The sequence below is a fragment of the Chiloscyllium plagiosum genome, chromosome 14, assembly GCF_004010195.1.
Source record: "Chiloscyllium plagiosum isolate BGI_BamShark_2017 chromosome 14, ASM401019v2, whole genome shotgun sequence".
Classification (NCBI taxonomy): domain Eukaryota; kingdom Metazoa; phylum Chordata; class Chondrichthyes; order Orectolobiformes; family Hemiscylliidae; genus Chiloscyllium; species Chiloscyllium plagiosum.
The window spans coordinates 67,831,610-67,843,901 of NC_057723.1; the positions used below are offsets into that span (position 1 = coordinate 67,831,610).

At 40.8% G+C, this 12,292-nt stretch overlaps 1 protein-coding gene across 2 annotated transcripts in view; it reads left to right on the forward strand.

Moving 5' to 3' along the window:
* The first annotated feature begins 2,232 nt into the window (after positions 1–2,232).
* Positions 2,233–12,292, forward strand: part of LOC122556787 (serine/threonine-protein phosphatase 2A 55 kDa regulatory subunit B beta isoform) — a 564,274-nt gene continuing 554,214 nt past the window's right edge. The window contains exons 1-2 of one of the 2 annotated variants that reach the window (XM_043703957.1): positions 2,233–2,335; positions 2,486–2,563. In XM_043703957.1, the coding sequence (XP_043559892.1) occupies positions 2,326–2,335; positions 2,486–2,563 (88 nt within the window). In that variant the 5' untranslated portion in view covers positions 2,233–2,325. The remainder of the gene's footprint in view (positions 2,336–2,485; positions 2,564–12,292) is intronic. The other variant, XM_043703958.1, reaches the window with a different exon arrangement.

The following is a 12,292-nucleotide window of genomic DNA, read 5'->3' on the forward strand; positions in this document are numbered from 1 at the left end:
TTCCTAACTAAAAGTCTGTCTACACCTCTTTAAATTTACTCAATGTTCCACTATCCACCACACTCTGGGGTAGTGAATTCCATAGATTCCCAGTCTTTGAGAAGTAAATCTTCTTCATCTCTTATTTAAATCCAAAAATGCACAATTTCCAAACTTCAAATAAAGATGTCAATTTATATTGCCGGAGAAAAGAGTGCTGACAATCAAGTCTAATTGGACACAGTGTGACCAAATAGAAAGCAAAGGGGAATTGTTGACTCCTGGGCAATTCAAAATATGTGCCAGTTATAACAAATTAGTTACTTTTGCTCGACATTGGTGAGACCACTTTTGGAGTACTGTGTATAGTTCTGGTTGTCCTGCTATGGGAAGGATATTATTGAATTGGAGAGGGAGCTGATTTCCAAGGATGTTGTTGGGACTGGAAGGTTTGAGTTATAAGGAGAGGCTGCATAGGTTGGGTTTTTCTTTCACTGGAGCATAGGAGATTGAGGGATGACCTTATAGAGGTTAATGAAATCATGAGGGGCACAGATAAGGTGAGTAGCAAAGGTCTTTTTCCCAGGGTGGGGGAATTTCAAAACTAAGGGACATAATTTTAAGATGACAGAAAGATTTAAAAGAGACCTGAGGGGCAACTTTTTCACACAGAGGGTGGTTTGAATATGGAATGAACTACAAAGTGGTAGATGCAGGTACAGTTACGACATTTAAAAGACATTTGGTTAAGTACATAAATAGGAAAGGTTTAGAGGGATATGGACCAAAAGTAGACAAGTGGCACAAGCTTAGTTTAGGAAACTTGGTCAGCATGGACAAGTTGAAACTAAGGGTCTGTTTCTTACTGTATGACTCTATGTATATTATTTCCAACAAGTGTAAATGAACCCTGTTTGATGTTCAACTGATTACCTTTCATTGCTTGTTTGAGTAGCTATTAGAGCACTCACACAATTTTTTAGCAAGTGCTGTTTAGTCACAGAATCACATCTCAACATTTGGTTTGGGTTTTGTAACAGCAAACTAACTGTGTTCTATGCTGTATTATGAACTACTCAAGAATTATGTGATTTGATTTGATTAGCCAATTAATAGCTGGGCGATCTGGCCTAACAGATGATGATTGATTCTGATGTACTTAGAAAAAGAATACAGAATCAGTTATGATTATAAATGTGACTCATTAGTCATGCTCACAGATCAATTATTACTACATTATTTTGTTTATACATTGTATTTGCATAATACTTTTTTGGAGCTTTTCTCCACTCACCTTGCATATTTTTAAAAAATAATGTTATCATAGTCTGAAGAACCATTTCTGCTGAATAATTCCACCTATCCTTATCATGCAGTTAATAACAGTGACAGCACTTTGAAAAAGATGTGTGCATGTTGCTGCAGAGAATTAAGCACATATTCAGTGTAAGGGATTGCTGAGACATTAAAGGTAGTGTCTTTTAGCCAGGAGGTTACACAGAAGCCTCAGTTGCCTTTTTAAGAGAGTGTGAAAGTTCCAGTGGTCCTTATTTAAATAAATGTACCATTTTCTCACTGTCCTTTCCAATATTTATCCAGAACTGGTGTTGTGAAAAACAGAACATCCAGTCATAATCTCATTGCAGGATGACATTTCTTTTGGATAACATCATAGTGTAGTTAGCTGCCATACTTCCCCTTAGCACAAGTTGGATTTCAAAAGTGCTCGTTGTATGCTTTACATCTGAAATGTAATCTTCTTATATGGGTGAAATGAAAAAGTTCAAATTTAATGCCCATAGCCTTCTGCAGGTGATGTGATGGTGGACATTTTTCCTGCAAATCTTTGTGCACCATTTGTAAATCCCACTAACGTTTTAGGCAGGGTTTTGACCTACGATTGATGCAGTAAAAAGAGTGTGACTTGCACGATTAGCCTCCCCCTTCTCCATTTGCTGAACGTTTTAAATTGGTTTAACTTATAGGTGACATCAAAAGTGAAGTCTGGAGGAAAATGTCCACCATAGAGTGATTGCTGAGAAGCATTCAGTGAAAGCTCAGCTTTGAGGAATTAAAAGAGACCTGACAGTTGGTACTTTTAATCTCAGGTGGGCGAGTGAAATTTGGACCATGCCAAACCCGACGATGGAGAAGGCAATCTCCACATCCAATTCCCTGGGGAAAGATGGCTGCCGTTGCTAAGGAAGTGGGATCGCGCTGCACTTCCGACCGCCTCCTATTGGTGGATGTCCTACTGGGGGGCGGGCCGAAGGCACGGGTGATTGACAGGAGCTCCTGGCTGCTGCTTCCACAGGAGCCGGCACTGGCTGCACGGTCTGTTGGAGAATGATGCCGGGTAAGGCAGCTGCAGTAACATCTCCCCTCAAAACCCGGAGCTGCCTTACATTGTGGCCAAAGTGTATTTCAGGCAGTGCGAATGATCGCGCGCGGCTTACTCTCCTTCATTTCGTTTTTAAAAATACGTCTGTCTTTTTATATATTACAGGGTTTGGAGGCAATGCAAACGACATGCAGTGGTGTTTCTCTCAGGTTAAAGGAACTGTTGACGAGGATGTGTCAGAAGGTAAACCTTATTTCCCCCCCACCCCTTCACTGCTGCTTCACAGAATAAATATAATTTGTACTGTAACGCAGTCACAACTTCACCGGCACTGCTGGTTGAAACAGGAGAGCGTTTGTGTGAGCTGATTTCCTCTGTGCCATGTAGAGCTGTAACCTTTTTTGAATGGCAGCTTTTGCATCCAAATTAAAAATTCCTCTTTCTTTCCCTGCACGATAAAATAATGAAAGACTATCTGAGCATTTGCATTCAAATTTTTACAATCGCAGCACTGATGAGTAATTGCTGCTGCTGCTGCGACTAATTGCTTGTTTACAAGTGTCATTGTGGTTGCAGAAAAACAAAAGTGTTTAATGCTTTAAAAAATAAAAGGAACTGAACATGTGTTTAACTGTCAGCACCAGACTTCCTTGACAGGATCCCTCGAATCTGTGTGGTGATAGGTTGTAAAAGCAAACAAGGTATTTGGTTTAGCCAGCTACTGGTTATGTTTGGAAATTGGTGAGTGTGTAACAATGTTGACTGAACTCCACAATGTGTGGCAGTAAACTGTTGACCTTAATTGTTAACTTGGAGGATGGTGTGTGATTTTTTGCTTTAAGTATTTACGTACACTTTGTGGATTCTTGCTGTGAACCTGGGGTAGCCGTACATAGATGTTGCCTGCAGTTAATCTGTCCATTATTGCACCTACTTTAAGATGAGAGCAGTAATTTATTTTTGTACTATGGTAGGTAAATGTGCTATAGTGACTGCATCATGGGACAAGAAATTATTTCCCAAGTTATTTGCGGACTTCAGCCTGGTGTTTGTGGTGCTGTTAGTATCTGATAAATTGCGCAAATACCTCTATATTGCCAGCTATAATTGTGCACTTATTAGGAATAGGCTTGACAGGCTGTATATGGTTTAGTTGTGCTTCTATTTATTATCTCATTAATCTTACTGTCTTTGAACATTTCCTAAAATCAGATCCAAAAATGGTTCCTGATCTTGCTGATGTCAGGCTGTCGACCCAGGAAATCTTACCAGAGATGATCATTTAAAAGGTTGCCTGTGGGTGCACTGCCAGTTCAGGATACCTGACAGGACAGGCACCCACTTAACCTGATGGGAGCATCTTGGTGTGCTGTCTTGTTGACTGACTGCCTCATGAGAGTTATGTTCTGATGTGGCAGACAAGTGTATGAGGGGACCTAGGAAGATGTGGAATTATTAAAATTGGTTTTGGCCACAGCTGAGAGGTCAGCATTGATGGCCTTTGGCTGCAGCTGTAACGCTGTGGCAGACGCAATTCTGGGTTGTGAAAATAAATAATTATTTGTTCACTAACACTGGCCTGCACTGAAATGTAGAGACTCTCTTGCCTTATTGTTCATAGTGTTGGTGCATTTATTGCTGTTGCGAACCTGGTGGTTCCCCATTCTAGCCCCAAGTTGACACGAATCAGCTAACCACCATGACAAGAATGTGTGGGCCTGCAGATTCATCAATGACCTTTCAGATTTCCCTTCTCATCCTGTACCTGCAAGCCCATTGGGCCAGTGGGTGCTTGTTCTACTACGTGTCCTTAGTTGGCAGTACACCAATAGACCACCTCTGAACTGACCATCTCTGGTAAGATTTGTTTGAGTGGACAGTCTGACATCACCAGTAAGGCTGGGACCCATTTTTGGGCCTGACATCGGAACACTAGTAAGCTAAGAGATAGAAGCACAGCTAAACCATAAAGCCCATCGAGTCTATTCCTAATAAATGCACAATTGTGACTGCCAATATAGTTGTACAATGTTTGTTCAATTTCATTGCACCATTACTGGAGCAAAATGTCCAAAGCAGCTGACTGGACAGTATGCATTGATGAAAGAAGCACAGTTAAAGAGCTGAATTTTAAAGAGTTATCCGAAGAGAGAAGGATTAGGGAAGAGAGTGAGTGCTCCAAAGTTGTGGCAAAGCCATTACGACTAATAGTGGAAAGGGAAGGATACAAATGAGGAATGTATTTGGAAAAGGAAGGGTGCATTTGATATGTAGTACTGGAAGAAATTGTAGAGGTAGGGGCAAATGGCTGAGGCTATGGATTGATTTATTGAGGAGGAGAAGGATTTTGATTTCTGTGACTGAGTGATGGAGGAACAGAGGAGGATAGGCATGCCAGCATCAATAGTACATGGAGCTGTATATGGTATGGATACTGTGATGATCCAAAAATTGCATTTCATTCACAGTGGAATTTGGGAGGCCCAAGAGAAGACTGTCACAATGTGCCAAGAACACAGGGGTTATCCACCTGGGGGGGCGACATAGGTATGTAGGCAGACAGCATTGTGGAACTTGGCAATCTTTGTGGTTGCCAAGATATGTTTTCAAGCTGAGCTTGGGGGACCAAACATGACTGAGGTGGTATGTAGTGAGCAATGACAGCAAGTTAGAATTTTGCAAAATGAAAATTTAGTTCCTCATTTCCTCTGATATGCTAACACAGCTGAACATCTTTTAGGAATGAAACGGCTGATTTTTAAAAATATGCTGAGTCTTTTCCACAAGATTTAAAAGATATTGTGGAAACTTGTAGACCTTAGAGAAGGCAGTTGAGAAGTTTGTGGAATCAAAGGTTGACCGAAATCCATTAAGTTCAAAATTTTCTTGCAACAAGAATTGCCTTGCATTTATAGAGCAATTTTCATGGTTTCAGAACGTTTCGAAGCACAGAAAAAGTGATATCCAAGTTTAGCACAGCAAGGTTCCACAAACAGTAACATGACAATGAAAGAAGCACAGTTAAAGAGCTGAATTTTAAAGAGTTATCCGAAGAGAGAAGGATTAGGGAAGAGAGTGTGGAAGAGAATCTGGTGTAGTGAAGTAGGTTGAAGGGTAAACACTGACCTTGCACCTAAGGTAGCTTCCCTATTGTTCTCCAAATTATGCTATGGGATCTTTTTATGTTGACCCGAACTGTCAGCTAGGATCTTGGTTTAGTGTCTCTCATCCAACAATGCAATGCTTCCTCTGAACTATAATGTATGGAAATAACATTATTTTAAAGCAAATCAGAGTTGACTGCTTGATGCTGTTGTTTTGTAGCCGCTGGTAGTGATTTATTTGGAGCAGCCCGGAAGGAACAGAATGCATGCTGGAATTTCAGAAGCCTTTTGGGCTCACAGAAGACCAGATTTTCTTTCTTCCAATCATTAATTCAGTCAAAACAAATCTGAAGTTGAAGTGCACATTAGCAAAAAAGGAGACAGGCTGGTTGGGACAGCTAGTTTTTTGCCATTCCAGCACTGTCTTTGTACAGTGCTTGTCTCAGCAACTGACAAAGCCATCAATTCCTGGAGAAATGTCAGGAATGAAATCAGAGTACCAACAACTGCAAGTTTGACACTGCTTTTATGGTAAAAACAATGACTGCAGATGCTGGAAACCAGATTCTGGATCAATGGTGCTGGAAGAGCACAGCAGTTCAGGCAGCATCCGAGGAGCTTCAGCAAAATCGACATTTCGGGCAAAAGCCCTTCATATGTGTGAGTTAGCTCAAAATCATTGTTATTTTCAAACCAAAATGAATTAAACTTAGGTTTGGCTCTGAGTTGTATACTGTATACTTAATATTCTACCCTGATGTGCACCCAAAAAAGGCAGAATTGTAATTTTCAAAAAAAGCATGCCTAACCACTTCACATACATTCATCCAATAGGATGCGATGTTTGCCAGATTTGTACCTTTTGAGTTAGAAATATAGAAGCGTAGAAAATAGAAACAGGCGTAAGCCTTTGCCCCTTTGGAGCCTGCGTTGTCATTCAATACGTTCATGGTCGATCACGCAGCTCAGTTGCCTGAACAGTACCTGCTCTGGTTTTCTCCACTTGCCCTTTGATCCCTTTAGCCCTAAGACCTATATCTGATGCTGCCTTGAAAACACTCAATGTTCTGGCCTCATCTGCTTTGTGGCAGAGGCTGTCTGATCTCTGGGTGAATTAATTTCTCCTTGTCCCCATCATAAGTCACCTACCCTGCATCCTTAGACTGTGAACCCTGGTTCTGGATTCCATGCTCATTCAGTGTTTCCTATCTAGTCCTCTGAGAATTTTATAAGTTCACCACCTCCCACCATCCCATTCCCACAAAGTTTCCTCAACTCCTGTGAACATAATCCTAACCAAACCAGTCCTGCCATCCCAGGAACCTTTGTCGCCTTCCCTCCATACCCAAAACATCCTTGCTCAAGACCCACATGATACTCTAGTTCTACCAGAGAGACATATTTAAAAGAAAGTTATTGAAGTAATGGCCTGTCTTCACTTGTTAAAGTGATTGACTCCTCTCCTGGTGACAGAGCAGCAGATATTATCAAGATGTGACTTCAGTGTCAGGGTGGGTTACAGTCTAGTTTCTGAGTGGGCTGTCTGGAAAACTTTGACATAGGATATAAAAAGGTTGAATTTTTTTTCGTTTATTGTGTTATCATAAAGTAATCAGTTTTTATCATTTGTGCAATAAACTCCAGAATAGAAGCCATGTTGTAATATCCAATTTTGCTATAAAGATTGGAAATGGTTGAAAGATTCAGCAGGCTTTAGCATTCCAGGTGAGTGACGTTTCACCAGAACTTATTGCTCCCATTGCTTTTTAAATGCATCTTATCTAGCAAATGCAATTTGTAACTATAGCACTGAGGTGGAGGTGCCAGTGTTGGACTGGAGTGGACAAGGTTAAAAATCTCAAACTTGTAGGACTATAACCTGGTGTTATTTGGAAGTACAAGCTTTTGGAAAGCTGCTCCTACATCAGGTAGCAAGCTTGTACTTTCAAATAAACCTGTTGGACTATAACCTGGTGTTGTGATTTTTAACTTTAACTATAGCACCAAAGAGAATATCAGTTGTCAAAATTGTATCAAAAACAGAATTCAGAAAGACTTGATTTGTTTGCAGCCTGTATGCAGTACCTAACTCGTATATTGCCTTGTCTCTAAATTTCTCATGTATGATGATTTGCATTTCAAACGTATTTAAACTTTGGCTAAAAAATAGCACTTCTAATGACTGTGGTGAGCTTACACTATCTTAGGTGGAGAAGGTCAGTGTAATGGGAAGGAATCAATGCTGTGAGAATGCAGGGGAAGGAATTGGAAGCGTGGAAAGAGGTGAAATATGTTTGTCTATGCATGTGGTGTAGTGTACACCTAAAATAAAATGCTTGATACACTTTACAAGTAAAATTATTGATAGATACCAAGGAAACATAGTTGCTTTTAAAACATTTTTTATCTCTCTCTGTCTTTCTTTCTCTGTCTGAGTAATGGTATGCACTGAAATTTAGATAAAACAAACTGAAAAAATGAACGAGTACTGCAAATTGAGTGTTGGACTGTCACCCCACCATGTTATAAGTGGGAATGCATAATATGAGGTTCTGTGCGTTGTACTTCAATGTTCTAGGATGACTCATACACAGGCTATTAAAACATTGAGTTGCGTAGGCTAGAATATGTTATTGAGCAGTTTTACTCACAATACAGATAGTATAATTTTCTCCTGAACACTTGTTTAACTGATCTGCTAAAGCTCCACATGAGAAGCATAACCACTTAAAATATTCCTTGAAAGGAAGCTTTCCAACTATAAAACCAAATTAAGCTTGGTGTCTTACTTTTAATAAAGCTGTATTGCTTAGTTGGATTCCTAGATTCCTTCCACTGTTATGCATTAGCTGTATGGACCCTAATCTTGGAATGCTTCTCTATTCCTCTGATATCCTCTCCTATTACAAAGCTGCTTAAAACTTATAACTAAGATTTTGGTCGTCGAGCAGAACATCCCCTCTTTTGATTCCTTGTTTGCTTTGGAATGTTTTATTATATTAAAGGAAGGAGTAGTGCTCTGAAAGCTAGTGCTTCCAAATAAACCTGTTGAACTATAACCTGGTGTTGTATGCTTTTTAACTTTGTCCACCCCAGTTCAACACCAGCACCTCCCAAGTTATTTTAAAATGGTTAGATAAATTTTATTGTTAGGTGATATTTAATGAAGGTGATAGAGGCCTCACCTACTTGTGGTGGGGCTGGTGAGAGCATCACTGCCTCTTCTTATGGAGATTATGTTGGCAATGGCAGACCGTCTCCAGGATTAAAGGCCTGGAGATGGAAATACCTTGCCTCTTGAGAGCTGTTGGTTAGTCAATTGCCAGCAACTGTGTATTGGTCAGCAGTGCCAGCAGAGGTAGTGGTAGTTGCTGGCAATGCATCCACATGAGGTTCAGGATTGTCGAGTGCCCCAGGCCAGAGATGGGTGATTAGTGGGGTGGGATTTGTTGTGTGGGGCTCAAAGAAGTAAGTCAGCAACAAAGACAGGGTCACTTCTCAGTGGGCCATTACCCTTCCCAACAGCAGGTCCCTTGATATAGCACAGAATACTTTTGAATGAGGGAACCCCTCTTTTCTCCACCAGCCCCCATCCCCAAACATGCTTGCAAGTTGACTCCTGACAAAAATGTTCATCCTACAACACTATGCATGATGTTGTTTAAGTTCCAGCATGTTGCTAGGTCCACAGGCCATTTGTCCCAGTAATTGGCTGGTTGAATGAAATGCATGTTTCTTCAGTAGTTCACAAAAGGCGGAGTACACACTCTTTTCAACCAGCTATGTGGTCTGCAAAACCCAAAGCAAAACATCTATTGTTAGATATGATTCAGTGATTGGGCAACACTTGCTAAACAAATCTGAGGAAGCTAATAGCCGAACTGACAACCACTTTGAAATGGACACTTGAGTTGTAACATTGCTCATTTATTCTAACTAGAAGCAACAAAGGGACCTGTTCTCTGCAAGCAAAAAGAACTGAATTACCATGCCATTGCCATGGAGACAATCAGAGTTGACCTACCAACCAATCAGTCCTATTCTTACCTGCAGCATTTTATTTAATGCCTTGTAGCAATCTGAATTCAGTCCATCCTCCAGTTGCCCTTTATCCACAGCCTGAGTTACTTCATTAAAGAACGCCAATAAATTCATTAAATTTGATTTCCTTTGCACAAAACCATGTTGACCTTGCCTAATTCCCTTTAACTTACCAAAGTACCCTGCTGTAATGTGGTTAATAATAGCTTTACAATCTTCTCTATCAAAGACGTTAAGCTAACTGGCCTGTAATTTCCTTTTTCTGTCTTCCTTTTTTGAATAAAGGAGTTCCATTTGCTATGTTCCAACCTAATGGGACCTTCCCAAATAAAAAAAAGTTGAATTAAAATTAAAACTAATGCATCAATTATCTCCCAAGCCACTTCTTTTAAGACCCTAAGGTGAATCCATCTGGAAGCAGGCACTTGTCACAGCTTACAGTGAATGCAATTTTGTTCAATTCCTCCCTCCCTTCCTTCCATTTTCTGATTACATGCTTTTGTAGGGATGTTAAATATATCCTGTAAGTGAAAATTGATGGAAAATGCCTGTTCAATTCTCTTTATTTTTATTAATGATTCTTCAGACTCATTTTCTATAGGATCAATTAATCATTTTGTTAACCCTGTTACTGTTTAAAATATCTGGAGAAACCCTCTCTGTTTTCATATTTCTGGTTAGCTTTCTCTCGTATACAATTTTTCCCTCATTAATTTTTTTTGGTCACACTGCTTTTTTAAATATTCTGTACAGTCTACTGATCAGCCATCTGTCCTTGCATAATTATAAGTCTTTTTTTAGATAATTGTGGTATGAAGCTATCTATCTAGTTAACCACAGATCATTAATCCCAACCCTAACTCTGAGAATTTTTTAACTTTTTGGAACATATTTATCCTGTATATTCTGAAATTTCCTGTCTGCCATTGTATCTTCATTGGCTTACCCTTTCACCTAATTCACTTTAGCCAGTTCTGCTTTCATGCTCTAACAAGTGACCTTATTTAATTCTTTTTGAAAAGTTTCTTGAACCCAATCTTCCCTCAGTCAAACGGAGTACAACTGTTTGAAATTTAACGTTCTTGTATTCGTTCTGCAATCACGTCAGTAACGTGTCTTTTTTTCATTTTTTGTACGAAATGCTTCCGTTTGCACTCTGCTGTTGGCCCTTCACTTGCTGTATGCAACACTCTTGGGATTGAATTGGCTTTTTTGTTTACTTCATTTATGCAGTAAAATGGTACTACTTTAAAAAGTTAGCCTGTTTCTTTAATCAACCTGTTCAGAGATGTGATTACGTACTTCTGGGGCAGGTGGAACTTGAACATGGGCCTCCCAGTCCAGGAGTAGGGTCTGTGCCTCAGCACCAGAAGAGGGTCTGCTTTGCTGCTCTAGTTCTCATGTGATTCAACTGAATCATCCTGAAAGTGAGTTCCTATATGCTTATCTCTAGCCTTTCTGGCTTGGTGGAGTATTGCCCTGCTTAGTTTCTTTGCTGTTTATTCTGGTCCATTTAAGGGTCCTTGCACTCATCATCCTCTGGCAGAGGTTGTCCCTGGCTCTTGCATCTTCTCCTCTGTAAACAACCCTATCCCACTTTGGCAACTTTTTATTTATTCACTTGTGGAAATGGATGATGCTGATTGGACCGGCATTTATTGCCTGTCCATAGATTTCCTCAAAGTCAGAAGCCTCACAACACCAGGTTCAACAGGTATATTTGAAATGATGAGTCTTTGGAGCATTGCTCCTTCATCAGGTGAAGTTACTTGCTTTCTTGAATCTCTGCAGAAGCATTATGTCTGTGACAATATGCACGATCTTCTTGGAGATCCTGTCCACTTTGAGCCAGCCGTTTGTTGTGTCAATACTAGTCATGATGTGGAGATGCTGGTGTTGGACTGGGGTGGACAAAGTTGGAAGTCACATGATACCAGGTTCAACAGGTTTATTTGAAATCACAAGCTTTCAGAGCACTGCTTCTTTGTCAGGTGAAAGTGAGGACTGCAGATGCTGGAGATCAGAGCTGAAAATGTGTTGCTGGAAAAGCGCAACAGGTCAGGCAGCATCCAAGGAGCAGGAGAATCGACGTTTCAGGCATGAGCCCTTCTTCAGGAATGAGGAAAGTGTGCCAAGTCGGCTAAGATAAAAGGTAGGAAGGAGGGACTTGGGGGAGGGGCGTTGGAAATGCGATAGTTGAAAGGAGGTTAAGGTGAAGGTGATAGGCCGGAGTGGGGGTAGGGGGCGGAGAGGTCAGGAAGAAGATTGCAGGTTGCCTGAAACGTCGATTCTCCTGCTCCTTAGATGCTGCCTGACCTGCTGCGCTTTTCCAGCAACACATTTTCAGCTTCTTTGTCAGGTGAGCATACCACATCACAGCTACTTAGATTTTCTGGAAAAGATGATGGTGAACTGCTGTCTTGAACTGCTGCAGCCCGTGGTCTTGTAGGTAAGAGAAAGTGAGGAGAGCAGATGCTTGAGATCAGAGTCAAGAGTGGGGTGCTGGAAAATCACAGCAAGTCAGGCAACATCCTGAATGGCTTCCTGATGAAGGGCTTATGCCCGAAACATAAATTCTCCTGCTTCTCGGATGTTGTCTGACCCGCTGTGCTTTTCCAGCACCCCACTCTTGACTCTGATGTCCACATCAGCACTCTTCACTTTCTCCAAGTTGATTTCAACCCTAGTATGAAGCCTCTTCCAAGGATGCCTACCTTGAAGTTCTCTTCCTCTCTCTACAAGGACCTCAGTGAGTCTGTCTCTCACTGAAATCCTCAAGTCTGGTAGGTAGTCCTCCAATGCCATTGGGAAAGAATTCCAGGATTTT